Below are 23447 nucleotides of genomic sequence, written 5' to 3'. Positions count from 1 at the left end.
TTCTAACTCGCCCAGGGAAGCCATTTCCCATAAACATTGACTGGAAACTGCCTGTCTTGTGTTCATAACGATGTCACACAGATATTTTCCAAAGTGTATGCAAAATTCTAAGGTTATTTAACACTACAGTTCAGTGAAAAATGGTGTTGAAGAGTGAGTCCAAATTGGATGTCCAAAGAGTTTTGTAGTCACTTGAGGGTTACTGCTGGCTGAGACGTGTTTCATTTGGCAAGTGCCTCAGCGTCTGGGTCACATGTAGTCTCCTACATTTTACTCCTAGTCCAGATGGTTTCTTGCAAGCCTGGGACAAGTGTCCTTGTGCAGGTTTCTTGGACACTTCAGGTTATGAACATCCACTTCACTCACAAGATGATAGCAGCAGTGAGTGTTGTTAATGTCTTACAGTCAGCGTGTCATCACAAAACACTTGATGGACTTTCACAAACTATTTTCAGGAAATAAGAGGATTGCTTCATCTGCCATGGAAATGCAACTGCAGCTGGGGCAAAGAGCAATGCTGCTTGACAGAACACAGCTACACCACGCCAGGGCATGCAAGACAGAGCTATGGTATTCAGCTGAAGCAAGGAAAAGGTAAAGTTATTTAAAAGAAGCTCACTCCACAGTGTTGGGAATATTACTGTCACCTTAAGGAACATCCTTAACACAATATTAGTTTGTTCATTTTTCTGTAACAAATTCAACTGGTCTGGACCTTGGATGTATCCAGCACTGTGGTATTTCCAGAAGCATGGGGAGAAGTTCATGGCACCCAACTGCAGTTGTTCAGACATCAGAGTCTCCGTCTGAGAGAGTCCCTTTACAGCTAATGGACAGAATAGTCACATCTCAAAGGCATTCTTCATCTCCTGAGGTAGCCTTCCTCAGAGGGCTATTCTGAGATGAGACCTCTCTGAAGTGCTGAACTGTTCCCATTACTCTGGAAGGACTCTAGAGGGGTGTCTGTGTTAATGGCATATAAATTTGGGTGGGTGAACCTCAGTCTGCAAGAAAACTGGTCCAACAGAAAGGTGGTGGTGTGGGTTTTTTTTCCCTTGAATGCCCTTCTCTTCCTGGATTTCCTTTCAGTGTTCTGGCTCAACTCACCAAACAGTTGCACTCGCACGTAACACAGAATAACGTTGCACTGCTACGTTTAACGACAGGTTTTAAAGGATGCTGCATGTTGACCTGTGACTAACACTTCACCAAACAAGAATAAATTAGCATGAAGGAAAAGCAAATCAATTTGCCTCTAAGAATCTCTTTTGTGAAATGCCCTGAAGAGGTATTAAATTAAGCTTGCTGCAGTGCCAAAGTAATTTCTGTTGGCACTCTCCCACCGCAGTGTGTACAGCCACATAGCTCCTGCTGCCTGTGCTCTTTCAGGGTCCCAGGATTTATTTGGCAGGCTTCTTGTTCTTTGCAGGTGCTGGGAGACTGTTCAGATCTTCCTGCTGGGTGATGTTGTGATCGGAGCTGTCGTGAGAACAGTCCTTCGTAACGCTGTAGTACACCGGGGCGGTGTGTGGCGTGGGGTTCTCGGCACTCTTCTCTTCGCAGTGACACAGCTTCCTAAAGGCAGCCCGGAACTTCTGTGACATGAGGTTGTAGATGATGGGGTTGATGGCACTGTTCAGGTAGATGCACATGCGGCAGAAGAGAAGGAGCCAGATGTTCAGGTAGGGAGGGTCCATGAAGGAGTTTACCACCACCAGTGTGCGATAAGGCATCCACAGAAGGGCGAAGAGGACCACCACGACAGCCAGCATTTTGGTCACCTTGCAGGTGGGGATATGCAAAAAGAGAAATAGTCAGATGATGCTAAATCTCCAGGAGAGCTTTGCTACCTGGAGAAATGGGACAGGCAGCTAATTCAGACTGTACTTTGCTTACATCTCCCTTTAAGCGTGTCAAATAGGTGCCCAAACCATGGGGCTGCTACTCTCTGAATCTTCTGCCTCAGATCTCATGGTTTCTTTCATCAGCTATAATCATCCAGGGAGCAGGCTCCTGGTACAGAGCAGCACTGGGAGCAGAGAAGACTCTCTGGAGTCTTACACAAATTCCTACTTGTGCTGGTGGAATGCTAGCTAATTGGAATGGCTTATTTTAATTTGCAGCACACTAGGGAAGTACTACAGGAGCATATTAGGAACAAGAAGATATTGAAAATTCAGAAGTCAGCTGTAATTGCCCTCAGCCTGACTCAAGCTTGTTTAAGAAAATGGGGGTTTGTACTGATACTCCAGTGATCCTGATAATTTCAACAACTATTTCTGGGAGGTGACAATCACCCTCCAACAAATACTTACAGAATACATGTGTCCCCAAGGAGCAAAGTATGAGTAGACATTGATGCTGTGCACATATTAAGGCAGTGGCATTTCAAACGTCAGAAAGGGAGGTGTGCAATGACTCTGAGCTCTGTGTGGAAAAAGCACTTAGATCCCACTCAGAGCCTCTTGGTTTTTCTTGGAGTGTTTTTTCTGTTTCATCACAAGAAACTGTGCCTTCCTGTAATCTGAGAGTGGAAACCAGGGGTGGTTGTTGGTGGCAACAAAACTTTCCCTACAAGAAAGGGACTGTTACTGGGTTGAGGCCAAAATAGAACTGTTTTGTGCTTTGTGGCTTAATGCAAATGTGAGGACACTTCCCAGAATAAGATCTTGCAGTGGTGTGGTGAGTGCTGAGGCTGTTGTGAGGATGGCAGCTTGTTTGCTGCTGCAGTTTGTTGCCTTTTGGGAAAGATATGAGGGACTGTACAAGTCACGTCAGTAGAAGGCAGCTTCAGAGCTTTCCAATGCCTTTTACAAGGGCTGGCAGGATCCACAAGACTGAGAGCCATCTCACAAGCTTTTGGTTTCAAGCCACCCTATCTTGTGTGCAATTTCTAGGCTGATAATTTGGTTTACAGAAATATTCCTGCACAGATAAGCTGGGAGCAGACAGCAGCTGCCCAGTGCACAGTTGACCATGAAGAAAATCCCTATGTACCAGGATGGTCATAACCACTAAGGCTGGCAGGGCAATCCAGGGAGGGTGCTGAGCGCTGGCAGCAGTGGTGAGTTTGTGCTGCTGTGGTCTGCACCATGAGAGCAGGGAGCAGTGAGCTCCCAGGCACCAGCTAGCCCAGGAAGGAGCAGGTTTTGCTTCAGTGCTGTACACCCCAGGAGCAGTGTGTGTGCCCAGGATCTGTGTTCTGGACTGTTCTAAGCATCTTTACAGAAAATTGGCACAGTCACAATGGAGCACTGAACCAGCCTCCTGCCTTCCCCAGACCTGCTGCTCAGGTTTGCAGAGAAAATTGCTTTTGCCATATTTTTAATGCAGCCGAGGCTTATTTCCTGAGAACCTGAATTAAATTGTTCTGAAGAAAACTGCTAATAGCTGAGCCCCACAGCAAAATGCAACCAACTCCTCAGCTAAGTGATCCTACAGACCACTTCATTCAGGACTCCGTTCCCCTCCATGAAGCAGTGTATTCCCCCTGGGAGATGAGCACAGGCTCGGTGCTTTTCCATCTCATGCAGGGACTGAACATGTCCCTGTCCTGCCAGGAAGGGTCTGTGTTAAAGGGCTGTCTTGTTTGGTGGGAGTCTTTCCATCAACTTCAGCAGTCCTAAGCAGCAGGATTGCTGCAAGGTGTGTTGTGGGGAAGGGAAATAGGGCAGGGCTGCAGGGGTCCCCCTGAGACACAGGCACTTTTGCTCAGTGCTTGTCTTGGAGACGCAAATTTATCCCCCTGCAAAGCTGGGGAGAATAAACCCCTGAGCTTTTACACCCTTAGCTCTGCCCAGGGACAGGTGTCTTCTGGCTGGGAGGTTCCTGTATGGGAAGTGTCTCCTCTGAAGCACACTCACACCACTTGTGTGCTCCTGAGACTGAAACACCCTTGGCCTTTTCTCTGTTGTAACTCTGCCTTGGTTTAGTGTCCGGGAACCCACAATGGTTGTGAACAGCGATCTGCACTCCGCATCCAAGTGACACCACCAGGAGAGTGTATCCTAATAAGGCCGAAAAACAAGTTCATTCCTGTCCTTTCTGAGACCAAAACAATGTAGCCTGGAAAAGAGCCAGTGATTCATCTGCTTCTGAGGCATAACGGTCCCTGCTTTTCGGCTGGCTGTTACGGGAATGCCAGCAAGCCCTTGCCACCTCCTGCAAGATCCTGACACCTCCCTGCAGACCATAGAAGACTACAAAGTGCCATCATTTGAGGACTCTTTGGTGCTACACGTCCTACAGTGCTGCAGAACAGCTGTCTGTCTTGGGAAGGGAAACCTTCTGGAAGCAGCACTGTGAGGATGTATTGCCTCTGCCTCACTAAATGCCTTCAGTGCTCCCCAAGGATGCTGCATCTGGACCACAGGCTGGGATGAGCTGCCATACCTGAGCTTTCTGTAAGACTGTAAGTTTGCCTTCTAGAAGACCTGTACAGATGGTGTTGACATTAGCAAAGTTGTGCTGACACAGGATGTCTCCTCTGGATAAAATCTAATGGTTTCTTCCAAACTCATCCTCCTGTCTCCATCATGGGGAAAGACATCTCCATTGTCACCTGCATGCATGGCTGAAGCCTGTCTCCATGCCTTTCCTTGCTCTGCCTTGCTGGGGCAAGTGACTATAGCACACCTGAGATGCTCTGAACCTACTCCTGGTACTCTTGTGAAAAATGAAATGAATGGGCCCTGAGGAGAGCCGAGGACATTTATCCCTAATGGGACTAGTCCTGAATCATGGTCCCAAAAAACCAGCTGTACCCAAAAAACCCAGAGTTGTGCTGTCTCCTCAAAGCATCTCTTAAGGAAGCACCAGTTCAAGAACAACATTTTTTCTGACAAGTGGTTTGCAGCAGGTCTGTCTGTTACATGTAGTGTGTGCACACACCAGCAAAGCAGCTGCGGGCAAAAGCCAGAGGGCAGAGGGATGTTTCACTAGAATTGTTGGTATTGAGCTGAAAACCAGTTTTGGGCATGTAAGCAGGAGTTGTTGCTGGATAGCCAAGGATATCTGCTATCCAGACCTCTGACTACATCCTGGGTCCTTATACCAAAGCTAAAGGGTGTCTCATCTTCCACCAAGTGCCTCAGTGGACCAAGCCCAGCGTTACTCCCAGAGCAAACCCACACCGAGCATCCTTCTCGCTCCATACGAGGTGCTTGGTGTTTCCCATCCCTGCACGCTCTTTCCAACCCAGCCTCTGCCCCGTTCCCGAGGCCACAGGCGCTTCTCCCCGGCCAGTGTCACCCCTTCTTGTGCAGACACCTCCCTCCCGAGCTGCAGCGCCCGTTTTTAGGAATCCCGCTCCCTCTAGCGGTCCCTGTCTGGCAGGAGAGAGGCGTGCTCGGAGGTGGCTGGTGCTTGTACCTCTGCTGCTTTGCTTCTGCGGATGATGAACGCAGCAAAACCTCACACCTCGTGTTGTCCTGCTCTGGCCCTGGGTGTTTTAGAGACACCAGTGAGGGAACAGCAGCATCTTCATGCTCTGAAAAGCAAGCAGGGCAGCGCCGGGGCTTACAAGTACACACTGAGAATCGTACTGCCAAACTCTGCACCTCCACAGCAAAACACCCCCAGCCCTCTAGACCCTCTAGAGTGGAGGGAGACACCTCTGGGGTAGCCCCTTTTGGGTTCCTGGAGCCTAGAACTCCCAGGGTTGGTTCTCTTCTGACTGTAAAGAGAAGCCAGAGGAGAAACACCGACCTGGGCACCAGTGAACTCAAAGGTGTTTGCTGGGTTGAGGTCGTGCTCACTGGGACACAATCTACTTCTACAGGGTCTTGTGAAGCTCTTGCTGCTCACTGGAAGCCTGTTAGACAGCAATGCTGTGGCTGTTTTGGACCAAACTTGCAAGCATGATTTCTAACAGTGTCTCCAGTGGTTTAGTCTGCATGGCAATTGCATTTTAAAGCAGCTGCACCCTCATTTCAGTTTTCCCCAGTGGTAGCACAGGTATCACTTTCAGAGCCTCCTCCGGGAGAGTGTGAGAAGTCCATGGCATTACCTTTCAGGGTGTCCTTTCCTGTCCACCTGAGCTGTGGTGATTAATGAGCAAGAAAACCTGCTTATGAGCTCCTCAGCCAGCATCAACTATTGCAAAGCAGTGTCCAGTGGTCTGAGTTGAGATCCATCTGTGGATCCAACTTTCAGCAAGTTTCCTCTGGCTTTGAGGACAGTGATGCTGTGGCTATCAGAAAATCGGAGAAGCTTTCTTCTGGCCAAGATAACACAGGACACCAGTGTCCAGGCTGCTCTCTTGAAGGGGGGCATTGCACAGGGGCTTTTTGCCATTGATTTCCTTGGAAATTAACCTTGCCTAGAGAAGACCACTAAGGTTCCTTCTATGCCTCTCCCAACTTTGCTAAGGCCAAGCTGGCAAGGTGTCCCATGGACCCAGGTGTTGTGGGAGCCGTAGCTCTTTGGACACTGCCCTACCCTTCACATGGATGTAGGTACCTCTGTCTCCATCACCCACATTTCTCATTGCTCATGGAAATGCTCTCCTCTGCTCACTTTTAACCCCCTTCTCCTATCCAGCCTCTCCACCTGCCAGCTCTGCTGACATGAATGGGTTAAGCTACCTTCTTTCTCATGTTAAAATCTCTTCTTTAATGAGCTTAAGCACCCATTCCTCTGCACACAGCCCACACTTTGCCTCTGCTTTACTCCCATCACCCCTCTGGTACCCTGCATGCCCAGCATCTCCCTGAAAAGATCATTCCTGTGGCCATGGCTGCCCCTGCTCAGGGAGACAAAGTCCAGGCAGAATCCAGTGGGGTCTCCAGAGGCCCCTTTCATCCCTGGGTGGTTGGGTTATTGGGGTTTTTTTCTCATAACTAGATGCAGAATCACTGCAGCTTCTGCTCCTCAATCCATCGTACGGCCAGCAAAAACCTCTGGCTGGATTTCATGTAGTGCTCAGGTGGGTGCTCTGACAGGACCTGGATTTGTTTTCTCCAAGCATTTCTGTTCATGCTGCCCAAAAGTCTTGTCAAAATAGCTGTGGGGTTTTACTGGGCACAGATAACTTATTTCTGCACTGAGCATCAGGCAGATCCCCTCAGCAACACATCAAATGGTTCAAGTTGGACACACAGACCGTGGTTTTGTCCCCTCTGATTTTATGGACAGTCATATAAACTTCCCAATGGTTATATGTAAAATGAAGAAATCGTGTCCTATGTCATATCCAACTCATGAAAGATGTTTATGGAAAAACCTGGATTGCAGCCACCTCTGGGGTGCAGTGCTGCATCCATCCCACAGCCACCAACCCGTGCTGCCACCTAGCCAGGTGGCACAACTAGTGTTCCTTCCTCCATCTGTCTCAACACAGCTTGCTTTGAAGAGCTGCTGGTGTGAAATCAGGAGGAATCATTCAACAAACCAGAGCTGGAAGCCCTACAAAACCACTTTATGGTTTAACAACTCAGTGCTGTCCTTATTCCTAACTATGCCAAGCCAGCCAGGGAAGTGTTTGCATGCTTAGAGCTTTCAGGAGGTAATGATGATGCTGAGAAAACAGTGCAACAGAAAAGAGAGCACAAGATGTTTCCAGGAGCTGAAGTGCCTGTCATCCAGCCCCATCAGGACTAATGACCACTTGTCCTAATGACGCTGGAGCACACTGTGCCAAACACCCTGCCTGAGGCTCCCACAGCAGCCAGTGGCCCTGGGAGAGCAGGGAAGTACTTTTGCAGAAGTCAGGACCTGCTTCAAACCTTCCTGCGCTGGAGCAAAAGGGAGAAAAAGCTCAACTGGAAAGACTTAGAAGTTTGTGAAGAAGTACACGTTCTGTGGGCTGTTTCCTTCCCCTCTGCAACTGCATCATCCCTCCTGGGGAATGGAGGATCCTGTGACAGTCGGGCACTGAGATACTGAGTTGGAAAAACCAGGACTCGAAGACAGTCTGAAGCCTGTTTCAGGCTGCTTGGAAATCAGGTCCTGCTCACTCAAAATCACAACAGAAGTGGTGATTTCAGGAACTTAAACCAGTCTCCCAGATTCAGCCCTTTCCTTTAAAACAGCCCATGTCTCTGCCTATGCAAAGTTGGAAACTGGAGCAGGATGGTCTCCTGCCAATGACCAGTGGGCAGGCAAGGGTGTCCCATGTCCAAATGCTGACCTATTCAAGGACATGAGGGGAGACACAGTAATTGTCCACATGGACAGAGAAAGAGGAGGAACTAGTGGAGGAGATGGGAGGAGAAGGAGATGGGGACCGAGCAGGCAGCTGAATGACAGAGGAGTCACTGAGAGGCAAACACACCACTGTGACACCAAGGTGTCTTCCCCAGCTTCAGGGACCAGGGGGCTGCAGCCAGGGCTGGGCTCAGAGAACGGGGTTCATGCCAGCTCTCCCCTCCCTTTGCTCCTCTAAATGCAAGGTCACCTGTCCAGGACTGTGCCTGAGAGGTGATTCCTGCTGGCATGATGTAACCCAATGCTCCCCTCCTCAGAGAGGCAGTCAGTAATTAATTATCCAGCAAACATCCCTGCACTCCTGCCTCTTCTGAGTGATGCTGGAGCCCTGTCCTGCTCTACCAAGCTCAGCCAAAGCAGGAAGAGCCCATCTGTGCTGCCAGACCCCAACTGGACTTGATGGAGGGGCTTCTGTGCAGCAAATCAACCCTCCTCACACCCCCCACAAAAAAAACTTTGGGACACCCTATTCCTTGCCAGGACACCCCTCAAAGAACCAATCCCCTGACAGCACTGCCTGCAGCCCAGCATGCCCCAGCCCGGCGGGGTGCCCTACCTGCTTGCGGGAGCTCAGGGCCCCCTTGTTGCCCCGGCAGGAAAGCTTCACGGAGCCACCCTGGTGCGTGGAGCCCAGGCAGGAGTGCTGAGGGGTGGCGGGCAGGGGGCTCATGAAGAGGATGCGGGCAATGAGGCCGTAGAGGACGGTTGCCAGCCCCAGCGGGATGATGTAGAAGACGGCAAAATCCAAGAAGTAAATGGGCATGTAAAGGCTTCTGGAGACCCGGTAGCCGCAGCTGACCTGTGCCCCATCCGAGAAGGTGACCTGGGTCGTGTCCACCAGGAAGAACCACATGAGGCAATAGAGGGAGGTGAAGAGCCACAGCGAGGAGATGATGCGCTTGGCGCGGGACACGGTGCAGAGGAGCTGCGCTTTGATGGCGTGGCAGATGGCGATGTACCGCTCCACCGTGAAGGCAGTGATGGACCAGGCGGAGATGTTGATGCCCAGGTACTGCAAGTAGGTGATGCAGAGGCAGCCGGCGTAGCCGTACACCCAGGAAGCCACCACTTCCGAGATGTTGGGCAGCCCGGCCGCCAGCAGCACGATGAGGTCGGCCACTGCCAGGCTCACCAGGTAGCAGTTGGTGGGGGTCACCATGTGCTTGGTGCGCAGCACCACCAGCACCACCATCACGTTGCCCACGATGCCCACGCCGCAGATGAGCAGCACCAGCAGGATGGTGACCACCTGCAGCTCCAGGGGCTGCCGGGGCATCCTGCCCAGGGTCTGGTTGCCGCTGCCGCCCAGCGCGGCTCCCGGGCTGGCCGAGCCGTTCTCCATCGGCCCCGTCCCCGACCGAGCTCCGCGCACCCTGCGGCGGGGAGAACGGGGAGCCGGGAGCCGCGCCGCGGAGCCCCGCTGCCCCCCGCGCCCCCTCCCCGCCCTCCCGCCCGCCCGGGCTCCTCCCTCCCCTTGTTTTCCCTATTCACATCAAGTCTGGCAGCCGCCCCGATTCTTGCACCCACCTCCCCTGCAAATTTCCCCACGGAGTCTCCACCGGGAGAGGCAGGGAGCGGCCGGGACACCCCTCAGAGGTGATTCAGCCCAGAGAATCACCGCCTAAGAGCCCCAGCCCTAGGACCCCCAGCTCCCAGGACCCTCGAGGACCCTCCCAGGAGCCGAGACGCCCCCGGGAACCACCAGGACCTCCCCAGGACCGTCCGCGACAGCCCCCAAGGGCTACCCCAGCCCCGGGACACCCCTCCCCATCAGCCTCCTGCCCGCATTCCCCGCCTGCGCCCGCCGGGTCCTAGCGCACTGCTGAGCCGAAGAGGAGGAGGAGGAAGAAGCAGCTCAGGCAGGGGATGGGGGAAGCAGATTGGAGACCCAGGGGGTGGAGAGGCTCAGGGGCTGAGAGCATCCCAGCAACAAGTGTTCTGCTCCAGGACCCAGGCCTGTGGGTGCCTTGTTTCCCCAGCTGAGCAACAGGTTGCTCTGTGGGCAAGGACTCCATCCTTTCTCATCCTCAGGAGGATGGGACCAGAGCTATGCCACGGAGACCCATGGCCTTTCCCATTTCCCTTGGGCTAGGGTAGAGGAATTACTTCCCTGGGGATCATTAAACAGGGGTTAGTGACCTCTTTATGTCATCTTTTCTACCTCCACCCCATCCCAAACAAGCACATTAGTGTCACTCCTTTGGGGAAAGGCTTACCCAGTCCAGCGTGGGACATCCCTTATCTTCCCAGTGGTGAACTGGGATGTCTGGTATCTCCCTGATGGTCAGGCTGGGAGATCCAGTACCTCCCTGATGATCAGCAGAAGTCAGACTTCGCTGCCAGCTCTGTGCTTGCTCCTGACATCTCTGCAGTCTGGCAGAAAATGCATTTTTAAATTGAAAGAGCAATTGTGTTTGCAGAGATAAAGTGCTAAGGGTGCCCTAACCCCCTTTTTAAAAAATAGATGCACTTTAAAATCCCCATTGAAATGACAGCTGTGAGATGATACTATTTGGGCTGCACTCACATACCTGAGCTGGCAGTCACCTCTTCAGGAGCCGGGCAATGCCTCCTTTAGCCCAAATTCCCTTGTTTCTCTTTGCATCATCCTGCAGCCTCTCACCAGGAGCCCACCACCCAAGCCCTTGCACCTGCAGTCATTCCAGCACACGTTACAGAAACACCCATCACCTGCCTCCACGTACGGACCAGCCCGATGGCATCCATCACACACATGTTTTGTGAGGCTCAGGGAGCTGCTGGGCAAAAGGCATTACTACAATTCCACCAAAACCAACATCACGGTCCTCTGGCAAGAGCACAGCCCGGTTCTTACGTGTGCAGCATCCTGGTTGCTTTATCCCATGTCATTAGCAGAGCTGCAAGACATTATCCCTCTCTGAAGTTGCCTCCCGGCTCCACTGTCACTCCCATCTGCCTTGGCCCTTCTCCAAGCTGAAAAAAAATACCTTATTCCAGCAGATTACTCACTGTGGTCAGCCCACAGTTAATCTCAACAGATGGTAATCTGTCAGTGCCAGCAGCTCTGGCCCTGATGGATCCTGCTGGGAAACACCCAGGCCTGAGCACAGTGGTGGTCAGGATCTGGCCTCCGCTGCTGCTTGGCACTTGGAGTTAGTTGTGAAGCAGCACATCACAGGAGATGAAGGAGTAATTACAAGATTTGATCTTGTTGCATGTGTTTGTGGGAAGGATGGGGAGTGTGGGCATGTGTATTTGCTCATATAATTCGAGGGTTTGCATACTCCACTGCTCTGGAGTGAGTCTAATACAGACAGGCTTCCAGTGTTCGTCAGGCTGTATCGTAGTGATGCTGGGGGTCCTCTGGATGCAGGCTGTGGCCAGGACAGCTGAGGCCCCAGAAATACAACCACTAGTGCCAGCTTTTTGTGAGCTTATGGAAAACAAGATACATATCTCAATTGGATTTGGGATTCTCTGACCTGTAAATCCTGTTCTCAAGAAGCGGATGGACTGGCTGGGAGAAGAAGATGTTCAGAGCATCTCTCTGAGGGAGAAGAACCCCTGTCCCTGGGATATGACCACACCTTGACTGAAGCTGCCCTGCTCTGCACAGAGTGACAGTCCTGCCCGGGTTCATGTCTAACAGACCCTCCTCTTCCAGGCACAATTTCACCACAGTAAAAGCTCCCACAGTTTTTCAGAAAGACACCAAAAGAGGTACAGAGAGATGTCTCCAAGCACCAAAATCTGAATCCTTGCTTCCAATAAATTCATCTCCGAGAGGACAGGCACTTGTGAGACAGCCACATCCTCAGTGCTCTGCTTTTCACCAGGATTTGAGACCTTTCAGTCCCCTGAGATCTCTCAGCTGAGCAGGAGCAGAGCTGAAAGTGAGACCCAGCTTGCAATTTAGTCCTCTGCTTGGACCACAAGGTGATGCTTGCCCTTTCCTCACCTCTATTTGATGTGCTGAGGCACTAGATGTGGCATTCAGAGGCAGCACGTGGCAGAGCAGCCCCAAGCTGATCCCTGCCCATCAGTCATTCTGCCAAAGCCCTCTGCAGCAGGTTGTGCCGAGAGACAGAGCTGCTCTTCCCAATGGGTAAAACCCTCATTCCTGGCACATCCCTGACTCCAAAGCAGGGCTGTGCCAGCTGCCGGCGTGGTGGCACCGTGCGTGTGAGGGGGAAGCACAGACCCTACATGAACTTCCTGAGGGGCAACTTGGGGTTCGTCTGCTTCCTCCAACTCATTCTAGGAATTGGCTTTATGTGATCAGGAAACAAAAATAAAACCAACTCTCACAGAGACCAGAGAAAGTTTTTGTTTTGGTTCAGACCTGGAACATCGTGTCGGATCGTTGCAGATAATTATTTCCCCTGACACCTTGCTTTGTGGCACTGGCAATTCAGGAGTTATTAGCACAGCAATAACAACAGCATTAAACCACCAGGCTGAAGCAGCTCCTCCTGCACCAGTCCCAGAGGTAAATCTGTGTGCCCAACCCCAAGGCTGAGGCTTAGGGGGGCTGGGCTGTCTGTGCCACGCACGCCCATGGGTGACAATGGAGTTGGACTCAATGAAAAGAAGCCTGAGAGGGGATCTGATCAATGTTTATCAGCATCTGAAGGGTGGGACACAGGGGGAAATGGCCAGCCTCTTCTAGTGTCTGTGGGGACAGGACAAGGGGTGATGGCCTCAAGTTGGAGCACAGGGAGTTCCACACAATATGCAGAAGAACTTCCTCGTGGTGTGGGTGACAAGCCCTGGGACAGGCTGCCCAGGGGGTGTGGAGTCTCCTTCTCTGGAGATATTCAAGATCCGTCTGGACACCGACCTGTGTGACCTGTCCTAGGGACCCTGTTTTGGCAGGGGGGTTGGACCCGATGGGCTCTGGAGGTCCCTTCCAACCCCTACGATTCTGTGATTCTGTGATTCTGACACATCTCTGATATGTTGCCAAAATGGCCAGGATTGCTCTGAAGACTGATTAGTGCTTCCCATTCAGACCCCTTCAACAGCTGCACCGTTCAGGACAGGGCTAAGGTGTTCAAGATGTTTAAGATGAAGCCAACCAGAAGAGAGGAAAGATTTCTCCAGCTTACTTTTTGGGCACTTAGATAAAATATTTTCTCAAATTTTAGTATTTTGGTCTTCAAAGACGCTGATTCTTTTAACTAACATTCCATGTTAGGTTTCCTTCTCTCCTAGCACTGCCTTGAGCTGCTGTCCCCTGTGGACACCTGCCATCACCCACCACCTGAAACATCAGGAAAGAGAGATCTTCATTTTCTGGGGAGCTTTTTAATGGGAATGGCTGTGTTCCTGGGCTCAGCTGTGAAAGGGCTGTTTCTGGGCAAGGGTAGCTGGGTTAGCAACCCTGCACCCAGGATAGATGCTCAGGAAGTTCAGGGCCAGCTTCAGTGTCTGCCTGTGCTACTCACGCAGCTCATCCCTCTCACCCAGCCTCACTGGGCAGCTCATTTAGTCCTAGGAACAGAAGACACCTCAGAGGCTCAGGATATTTGATAATCAAGGCTCGGAGAAATCTAAATCTTACCCAAAGCTGTGATAAACACTTCTGCATTCTCTGGTGCTTCATAACCTACAAATATTAAGCCCATAAAACTTCTGCTGTTAGAGCTGGGGCACAGAGGCTGCATCCACGCGGTGCTGGTGAACGTAGAGAAGCTGAATCACAGAGTCCACAAGTGGTTTTAGGGGGCTGGGTTAGAGGATTTAGGGCCAAATTTTGAATTTGGCAATTGTGAGGAAGTGGTCCCACCTCTGCACCCCTGCAGTTCAGCATGGAGGGGGAGGAAGGTGCTCAGCGGCTCTGCATAGCATCCTGATGGCTGACAGGTGCTATTAGAGATGGGGTATGAGTCAGTCTGTTAAAAGCAATGGGTTTTGGTTGCTCAGAAAGAAAAAGGAAGGAGAAGTTCTGTCAAAATTGCCCCCAGGTCTGGGGGCTCACACTGTGACTGGGGGGGCCCACATCAAGCATTGTGCCCCACACCAAGCAGTGTGCCTTCACCTTTCCCAGCAGAAGTGTCCAGGCAATGACAGTACGTCCACCATGGGGATGGCAAAATGCTCTGAGCTCTTAGTCAGTGATGCAGATATCCAGGAACCCACCTGAACTGGTGTCCATAACGTTCTCCATCACTGAACTCCATCACTGCGTCCTGCCAAACCACCATGGGCATGAAAGTGCAGAGGAATGCCTGGCTGATGCTCACCTTCCTGGTCCTGCTGTCACAGATGCTCCCTGGGAACAAGTACCTCTAACCCGTCTGCCTTCGTGCCTCGGTGCTGCACGGATCGTGCTGTACCCACTCATCCTGCCCCTGCGGTTAGTCCCAAAGCAGAGTGGGTGAAGTGGCAGCAGCTCTTCCTGCTGGGCAGCTCCCCCACCCCATTACTGCTTTCACAGAGTTCCAGCTGCTTGAACACTTTTCAATTTCTCCTGCTCATCGCAGTGCCCAGCCAGAGGAAAAAGCTCTCCCTGCTCTGAGATAAACCTGTTTAAATGCCAGACAAAACTCCTTCCTCCCACCAGCCCCATCAGAGCACAGTGCTCACCTCCCACCAAGCCCAGGACCTCGCGTGCAACATCATCTGCTCCTGGGACATCAAAATCCACACTGGCTTTAGGCACCTTTTATTTTTTTGGAAAGGGGTAGATAGGACCAAAGTTGCCCCCATCCTCACACCCACCTGGGCTTGCCAATGCCCCGGTACTGTGGAGCGTGAAGCATCGGGCACATGGAGCAATTTTTTCTCTATCCTGGTGAAAAGAAAAGGTGACTCAGCCCAGCTCAGCTGAGCCCTTGGCTATGACCTTCTCCTTCCTGTGATTTGCTGAGTTCCTGCTTTATTGTCTGAACAGACACAGCGTATTGCCCACTAATGCAAGAGGAAGCTTTCAGCCTCTCAACTTGTCCTTTTCAGTTTCTCAATCTACTTCAAAGGAAACTCTCCTCTCCAAGCCATGGATCACCCCAGCAAGTCATACTGCTGTGCTTTGGGGGTTTTATTATTATAATCTCTTGGGAAATAAATCCACAGAATTAATTGACTTCTTCCCCTTCTCTGATATGAAAGCATCTCCCCGGCTCTTTGCAGCTAGGATTAAGAATTCTAGGAGGTTCAACTGGAACAGCACATTTTTCATGCGTAAACGTGGTACATTTTTCCACCTTATGTTTGCATATTGAAAACATCTCTTCTGGTGGTTTAATTTCCTCAGTTGTGCATCTCTAAAGAAGCCCAGAAATGCTTCTGCCCTGATCCTTGGGATGGGCTGCAAAGTGGAGGAGGTGACCCTCTGGCTGACTCGATTTCCTCAGCATCTCCTCAATGTGCCCCAAACCTCATGCGTCCTGTGAAGCCCTGAGTCACTGACTGTAATCATGTGTCTCAGGGCTTCTGAGTGCCTGAAGAATGAGCTGGTGGTTGAATCTCCCACCACCTTCAGAAATCAGTGATGTGCACAGAGTCCTGGCAGCCAGGGTCTGAGAAAGGTGCCTGGGCTTCTGTACCACCATCCTGGCTTTTAGGAGTCTTCTTGGATAAACAGCATTGCTTCTTGCTCATTCCCACCCCTTTACTTGCAGGCTCAAGGCCTGTTACATCTAATTGGGAAATTTTCTATTGCAAAATGTGAGTTCAGATGAAATTGTGACACCATCTGCATTGGACAGGGGCAGGACTAGGGAAACTCTCTCTAGGAAATGCAAGTCTCTAAATCTCTCCCCTTCCCTCTGCAGCTGTCTCATGTCTCCAACTCATTTTGATACATTTTTGTTCCTCCTTGGAAAAAACACTGTTCTCTAAGAGAATTTACTTAGAAGAACAAGAACCAGATGTGGTGCCAGCTCCTGGTTTGCATGAAATCTCTTGGAGTTGCTACAAGCAAGGAGTGATAGGATGCCAGGTCATCAGCTACTGGTCCTGATAGTCGTGGATCATATCTGCCGGCCCAGTGCAGATGCCAGACACTGCATGAGTGCAGTGGTCCTGGTGGGGTTTATGAATCCATGCTTCCAGCCCCATGTCAGGAAACAGTCTCTTTTCACCAGTACTGGGCATCGGTTCAGGATAACATGGTGCTGACATCTCTTTGCCACTTCAAATCAACCTCTGGCAACCTTTGTACTTAGCACTTTGTTTATCACCTCTTACTTCTGAAGGTAATCTTGCCTCTTTTACTTACCTCTTGTTTTGGCATCAGCATCTCCCAGCCCAGCCAAGACGTTAGAGTAGGTTGTCCTTGGAGGAAAGGCAGGAAGAACCCCATCTGAAAGAGGCTTTCCCATGTACTGACTGTCTTTGAGGCTTCAAGGAATTTCCTCGTCTCTCCCAACATTGTCTACAAGGTAGATTCCTTGGGCCAAAGCTGCCTTTGCTGGGTGGCCACGTAGAAGTACCTTCAGATGGGGCTCAAAAGACTCTGAAATAAATATGACCTCAGCTGTTCCTGCGCCTGGCACAGCTCCTGAAGGCTCAGGCTTGCCCATCTCAGCGGCACTCAGAATTAGGCTGACAAAATGCATCAGTACTGAATCACTGCTGGGAGTGTTTCACATTTCTGTGGAAGCTGCTGATGATTTTCACCATTTGGTGCCAGTTGGCCCTGTGCCACCAGCCGTGCTGCAATGGCAGCTCTGGTCATTTTCCGTGGCCGCCCACAGCATCAGCTTCTGCAAAGCAAGAGACTTCAGCAGTCAACCCAAAGAAAGAGAAGATCTTCCCTTCTAGAAGGCTTCACATCAACAGTCCTTTGCTTTCCCTCACTGAAGTCATGCTTCATTTGACACCTCTGACCGTGGTCCAAATGACCAGCACCTCACACCCTGGGGGGAGCTTTCCACAGGGAGGGGTGCTTCTTGGGTACGCTGCAGGGCACTGCGAGCAAGGGCAGAGCGTGCACAATGCTTCTATTTATCACAGAACCATAGAATGCTTTGGGCTGGACGGGACCTCAAAGGTCATCCAGTTCCAACCCCCCTGCCATGGCCAGGGACACCCTCACTAGACCAGGGTGCCCAAAGCCCCATCCAACCTGGCCTTAAACGCCTCCAGGGATGGGGCTTCCACAGCCTCTCTGGGCAGCCTGTGCCAGGGCCTCACCATCCTCACAGTGAAGAATTTCTTCCTACACTCTTCAGCTTGAAGCCATCGCCCCTTGTCCTGTCCCTGCACTCCCCGGTGAGCGGCCCCTCTCCCACTTTAAGGACCCCTTTAAGTATTGGAAGACTGTAATTAGCTCTCCCTAGAGCCTTCTCCTCTCCAGGTTGAACCAGCCCAACTCAGCCTGTCTTCCCAGGGGAGGTGCTCCAGCCTCCGATTAACTTTGTGGCCTCCTCTGGACTTGCTCCAACAGCTCCATGTCTTTATGTTCATTAATATTTCCTTTTTCTGAAGCTTGGTGCATGTAATTCTTGCTTCTTTGTTGCAATTACAGTGCAAATTCTGTACAGGGGTGAGTGCGATGAAAATGGAATTTGCTTAAAACCAGACTCACAGAATTGTAGGGGCTGGAAGGGACCTCCAGAGATCATCCAGTCCAACCCCCCGAGTTTCCAAACCTGGAATTACAACAAACCCCCAAGGGAAGCTTTGGGGTGGATCCTGTCCCATGTATGGGGGTCAGGTAGAGGAAAGAGTAATCCCCATGCCTTTCTCTCTTGTAATTAACATCTTTCTCTAGGTAATTAAGAAGTCTCAAACCCCATCAAGTGCAAGGAGGAGAACAGCTGTGTGTGATCCACTCCTGTATGTCCTGCCAAACAAACATGTCTGCAGGCAGCACGTGGTGGTAACACGTGGGAAAAATGGCCTTGGGGTGACCTGGTGGGTGACATGGCTCCAGATAGGGTCACCCCCATGTCAAGGCCAAACTAAAGGATTTTTCCACCCTCAGCAACAAGTCCCACTCTGATGGGAGCTCCAGGGAGAGCTGTTGGGAGCTGTGGCAGTTGCAGGTCCCTCCCTCCAGAAACCTTCTCTGGATCCTGTGTCCCCGGTGGGATACTGCAGCATCCAGCTCTACAACAGCAAGCAGCAGGGCAGGGCACCTCCAGCTCCAGCCAGCTGCCCTGGCTCCCCAGAATCAGAAGCAACATTGCCACTAATGAGCAACAGCAAAGGAGTTTGGCTCCCAACACCAAATGCTGCTGAGCAACCCCCTCCCCCCCCAACCTGGAGTACCCCAGCCCCACTCTGCCTCATTGCACACAAACATCTGACCCTGAAACATTCAACTTCATGATTTTCCAAAACCAGAAACCAGCTGTGAGGAAATCCCTCCCCACAGAGAACATGTAGAGGCAGGACATAAGTCACTGTCACCAGTGCAGGAGCAGCGTTGACCAACAGGAATTTCCCCTGCAGAGGATGTGGACATGCAGGACCCGCCCCGAGGGCTCCAGACACAGCATCCTGGGGTTTGTGGGTGGAAGTGACACGCACAGTGGCAGAGGGCACAGCCTCATCCTGCCTGGGAGACACAGGGGTGGTGTGGGATGAAAACAAGGAAACAAGACTGCAAGACTGCAGGCTGAGTATGAGCCAGCAGTGTGCCTGGGCGGCCAAGAAGGCCAATGGCATCCTGGCTTGTATCAAAAACAGTGTGGGCAGTAGGTCTGGGGAGGTGATTGTGCCCCTGTACCTCGAGTGCTGTCTGCAGTTCTGGGCTCCCCACCATAAGAAGGACATTGAGGTCCTGGAGCGAGTCCAGAGAAGGGCAGCCAGGCTGGGGAAGGGGCTGGAGGGCAAATCATATGAGGAACGGCTGAGGGAGCTGGGGGTGTTCAGCCTGGAGAAGAGGAGGCTGAGGGGAGACCTTATCACCACCTACAACTACCTGAAGGGAGGTTGTAGAGAGGTGGGCGATGGTCTCTTCAGCCAGGTGACAGGAGATAGAACAAGGGCAATGGCATGAAGCTGGGCCAGGGCAGGGACAGATTGGATATTAGAAAAAAAAGGTTTTACTGAAAGAGTTGTCAGGGCCTGGAACAGGCTGCCCAGGGAGGGGTTTGAGTCACCAACCCTGGATGTGTTCAAAAAAAGGGTTGATGAGGTACTTGGGGATATGGTTTAGCATAGGATGGGAATGGTTGGACTTGATCTTCAAAGGTCTCTTCCAACCTTGTGATTCTGTGATTCTGTGACTAATGTTTATAAATATGTAAAGGGCAAGAGTCAGGAGGACAGAGCCAGGCTCTTCTCAGTGGTGGCAGCAATAGGACAAGGGGCAGTGGGGTGCAAGCTGGAGCAGAGGAAGTTCCATGGGAATATAAGGAGAAATTTTTTTCACTGTGAGGGTGCCGGAGCCCTGGGACAGGCTGCCCAGAGAGGTTGTGGAGTCTCCTTCTCTAGAGACATTCAAACCCACCTGGGTGTGTTCCTGTGAGACCGAATCCAGGTGATCCTGCTCTGGCAGGGGTTGGACTAGAGGATCTTTTGAGGTCCCTTCCAACCCTGATCATTCTGTGATTCTGAGAGCTGCAATGGGCAGAAGTGAGGATGGGAGTATGGAGGGGCTCTGAGGGATGAAAATCCCCAAGCAAATAATGATGCTTGTAAATTAGTCCTACTTGATGAAAACATGTGAATAAATTAACTTTGCCTGCTGGTTAAATCCGCTCAGTATTTCTCTGATGCACCATTAGGCAGAGGCTGGCAAGGCAGCTTACCTCTCAAGCACATAATGTGGCACTATCTGTAATAGGTGACATTTTCTCTTTTGTCATGCCTTTATCTTGCTGAGGAACAACACCTCACAGGAGAGCAAAGCAATTTCCAGCAGCTCTGCCTCCCACCATCCCCCTGGCACAGTGAAAGCATCGCAGCTCAATTCAGTGCTGGGGACAATGTGCCTGATGTGCTGCCAAAGCAGGGACTGTCGGAGCATCCTCCACTCCTCAGGGCCTCCCTTCTCATTGCTGTTCCTGGGGTCCTGCTGACTCTCCCAGGGAGGTGGAAATCCTGGTTACTGCAGGGGTTAAGCTCTTAGACATGCTGGCGGGTCCCCTCTGCTCACCCCACGGAGGCTGCCCTGGGTGTTGTCTACTGCCACACACTTGAGGTTTAACTCCATGCCTGTGGTTTCCCCATGACCCCTCTTGCTGGTTCTGCAGGCTAGAAACCACCCAGAGCTCTTCCTGCCCCAAGTCTCCCACTCCAGTGTCACGTTTGCCACAGTTTCTGGGCTCTGGGTTAAGTGGCCTAATGGCAAAGAGCCACCTTTCAGCATCCCTTGGCTTTCAGCACCCCTTTTCTCCTCAAAACAGGTTCATCCCTAACCATGCATGACATGTACCTGTATTTGATGACATCAACTCCAGCAGTGGGACTCTAGTGTTATCACCATTTAATGGGCATCAATTGCTCATCAATGTGCAAGTACACCAGCCTTCAGCATACACATACATCAGTACAACTTCACCTCTAAAATAACTGTAATGGGAATCAAAGTGACTTTTTCCTTCCTATATTAAACCCCCTTCTGACACTAATGAGATGGCACTTCCCAGCACCATGTAACTTTTACTGCCATCCTTTCCAAGTAACAAACTGCAGCATCAGTACGGTAAAAGCCAGTTCCTCAGCTATTACCCAACTCTCATCTCCAGTGCTTCACAAGGTCTTCACCTTCCAAACCCAAATTCTTCCCTTACTGATCTCTACATGGCTATTAAAGCAAAAAACCAGGTGTGAGGGTCACAAGGCTGTGGAGATGGATGGTGTATGGGACACAATCCACTGCTTCCTATGGCAGATGGCCAGATGAGGACAGGAGAATTGACACCTAGATGCATCAGACAACAAGGGCTCTGTGGCTCAGGGACATGGAAACTGGTGTGACACACACCAAAGAACTTGGTAAAAGCCTTGTCCATAGGCTCTTCCAAAAAATGGAAGTGGGAGCACATCTCCCCTTCATGAAGAGCTTATGAAGGCTGCGACTCTGGGGGCAGAGCAGCAGTACCTCACACATTATTATCCTTTCAAGCAGATGTAATTACACTAATCAAGGCTTGTCTGATGCTGCATTTTACAATTTAGCAGCACAAAGCACCCAGGACTAGTAGTTAGACTTTAGTGGGAGGTGAAGGAGATTCTAGCCAAGACAGGAAGAACTGCTCTGGGGTCAGCTTCTCCTAATAAATATTTTGAGGCTGAAGAGAGTTTCAGGAGCTGCCTCACACACTGCTCCACTGCCCTGGCTGGTGGCTGGGCAGCACCTGGCTCAAGGATGCAATGGGACAGTCAGGGTGGTACTTAGTCCTCTTGCTCCGTCTCTGTCATCTCATCCACTCTGAATCCCCATCTGAACCTGGGGACCCCATCTCTAAAGCAAAGCCAGTCCCCAACACTTCACCATCTCTGCCACCTTGCCCCGTGCCCTAATCTCCTATGAAGACCTCCCTCAGAAGGCAGGGAGAGGAACCAGACATTGCTTGGGGTGGGGGAAGAAGAGGGGAAGGTGTGTCCCCAAATGCTGCTGGCCATAAAAAAAATATTTCTTAAAGATTAATGCTCATCTCTTGACAAAAAGATGAGTCTCCTGAAAGAAAAAAAACTTTTTTTAAAGATGTACTTGCTTGTTGGGAGGCAACATGCTGTTGGGGTGGTTTGCTGGCTGAAGGGTTCGTCAGTTCTCCTCCCAGCTTTTAACCCCTGGCTCCAGGTAATTTTGGCTACTTAATTGGCACATGGAAACCTAACAGAACAAATTTTCTACAGAAACCTTATGACAGAATCCCCCAGTTGCTGTAGAGGCAGAAAGGTTCTTGGATTAATCATCAGAAGCGCAGGGAATTAAGGAACCCAGGGAGGTGAATGCACCAGGTTTTGTCAGATAGATGCTTTTAAAAATATAATCCAGACTTTGTTTCAAGCACCTCAGAAGCTGAGAGAATTCAGTGCATCTGGCTGCAGCTGCCACTTCACTTCTGTAATTTAATCACATTGAGGTGCATTATGTCAAATAATTACTTTAATGAAGACTCTAATGGGAGAAGGGAGGAAAATCATAGAGATGGTTTGAAGAGATAAATCTATGAAGTTCCTTTGTTTTTAGCCTGGCACTGATTTAGCTCCTGCTCCTCTGGCTCTGGCCCTTACAAAGACATCCAACCTGCCTCTCTTTCTAAAGTAACAGGTTTCTGATGCTGCCCCAGTAATGGATTTTTATGTCTTGGATACAGTCCCACAGTTTCTGAGTTTGAAACAACCCAACACATAAAACCAGCTCTCACTTCAGGTATATCCATCCCTCCAAACCCTGCTGCTTCCCTGTTCCCTGCAGAGCACTGACTCAAACATCAAGTTTCTGTCTCCCGCTTTCAAAGTCCTCCAGGATGTTGGTCTGGATTAGAATCACCGGATCATTTATGTTGGAAAAGACCTTTAAGACCATTTAACCCAGCACTGCCAACTGTACCACTAAACCATGTCCCTGACCACCACATCTACGTCTTTTTAACACCTCCAGGGATGATGACTCCACCACTTCCCTGGGCTCTTGTGCCTGACCCCCCTTTTGATGAAGACATTTTTCCTAAAATCCAATCTAAACCTCCCTGGCACAACTTGATCACCTAGCAACTGGTGATCCAATGAAGTTACAAATGACCTTCACCGGCTGGTCTCATCCTCTTCTCAGGTCCTTCAGCTATTTTATGTATATTTGACTTTGAAGAGTCCTTGTGAAGTGATTTTATAAAGTTCTGATTTCCACCATCACCCATACTTGTGCATGTCATGGTCATATTGGTCTTGAATTTATTTCAGTGGGCTGAAATGAGACCTTTATAGGTGAACAAACTGTCTTCTAAAGGCTAATCCTTATCCAGTCAACCCAGGTTTCTGTGCTTGGAACCTGAAAGGAAAAACTCCCTGAAAATTAAATAAATCCATTCAAATGAGCTTCCTTTCTTGCTGCCTGAAGGGATAACTTGAGAAAGAACTTTTCCAGCATGGATGTGGTGGGGGAGGTAAACGAGCTCTTCCCCACCTCAGCTCCCACAGATTTTCCAGTTAGCCTTTCCCAATACTGCAGGTATCCTCCAAGTCATATGAGCTATCGATCTCTCATCATTCCTGGAATGGCTGACTATAGACCTTCTAGATTAAAAATAAATAAATAGGGGGAACAGGAAAATAAATTTAGCCTGTTTTTCTTGAATTAATGCAAAATGTGACATTTCAATTTATTTATGTATATATATATATATATTTCCCCC

At 50.5% G+C, this 23447-nt stretch overlaps 1 protein-coding gene across 1 annotated transcript; it reads right to left on the bottom strand.

The window, feature by feature from the left end:
• Positions 1-1400: 1400 nt before the first annotated feature.
• On the bottom strand, positions 1401-9547 carry LOC311197722 (thyrotropin-releasing hormone receptor-like; the record flags this gene model as incomplete). Its single annotated transcript, XM_084271516.1, has 2 exons — positions 1401-1781; positions 8762-9547. 2 exons carry the CDS (start codon positions 9545-9547, stop codon positions 1401-1403), a joined length of 1167 nt encoding a protein of 388 aa, XP_084127642.1.
• Positions 9548-23447: the final 13900 nt, after the last annotated feature.

The sequence above is a fragment of the Gallinula chloropus genome (genome assembly GCF_964237585.1).
Source record: "Gallinula chloropus genome assembly, chromosome: 16".
Taxonomy (NCBI): Eukaryota; Metazoa; Chordata; class Aves; order Gruiformes; family Rallidae; genus Gallinula; species Gallinula chloropus.
This window is presented reverse-complemented; position numbering and strand designations above follow the sequence as displayed.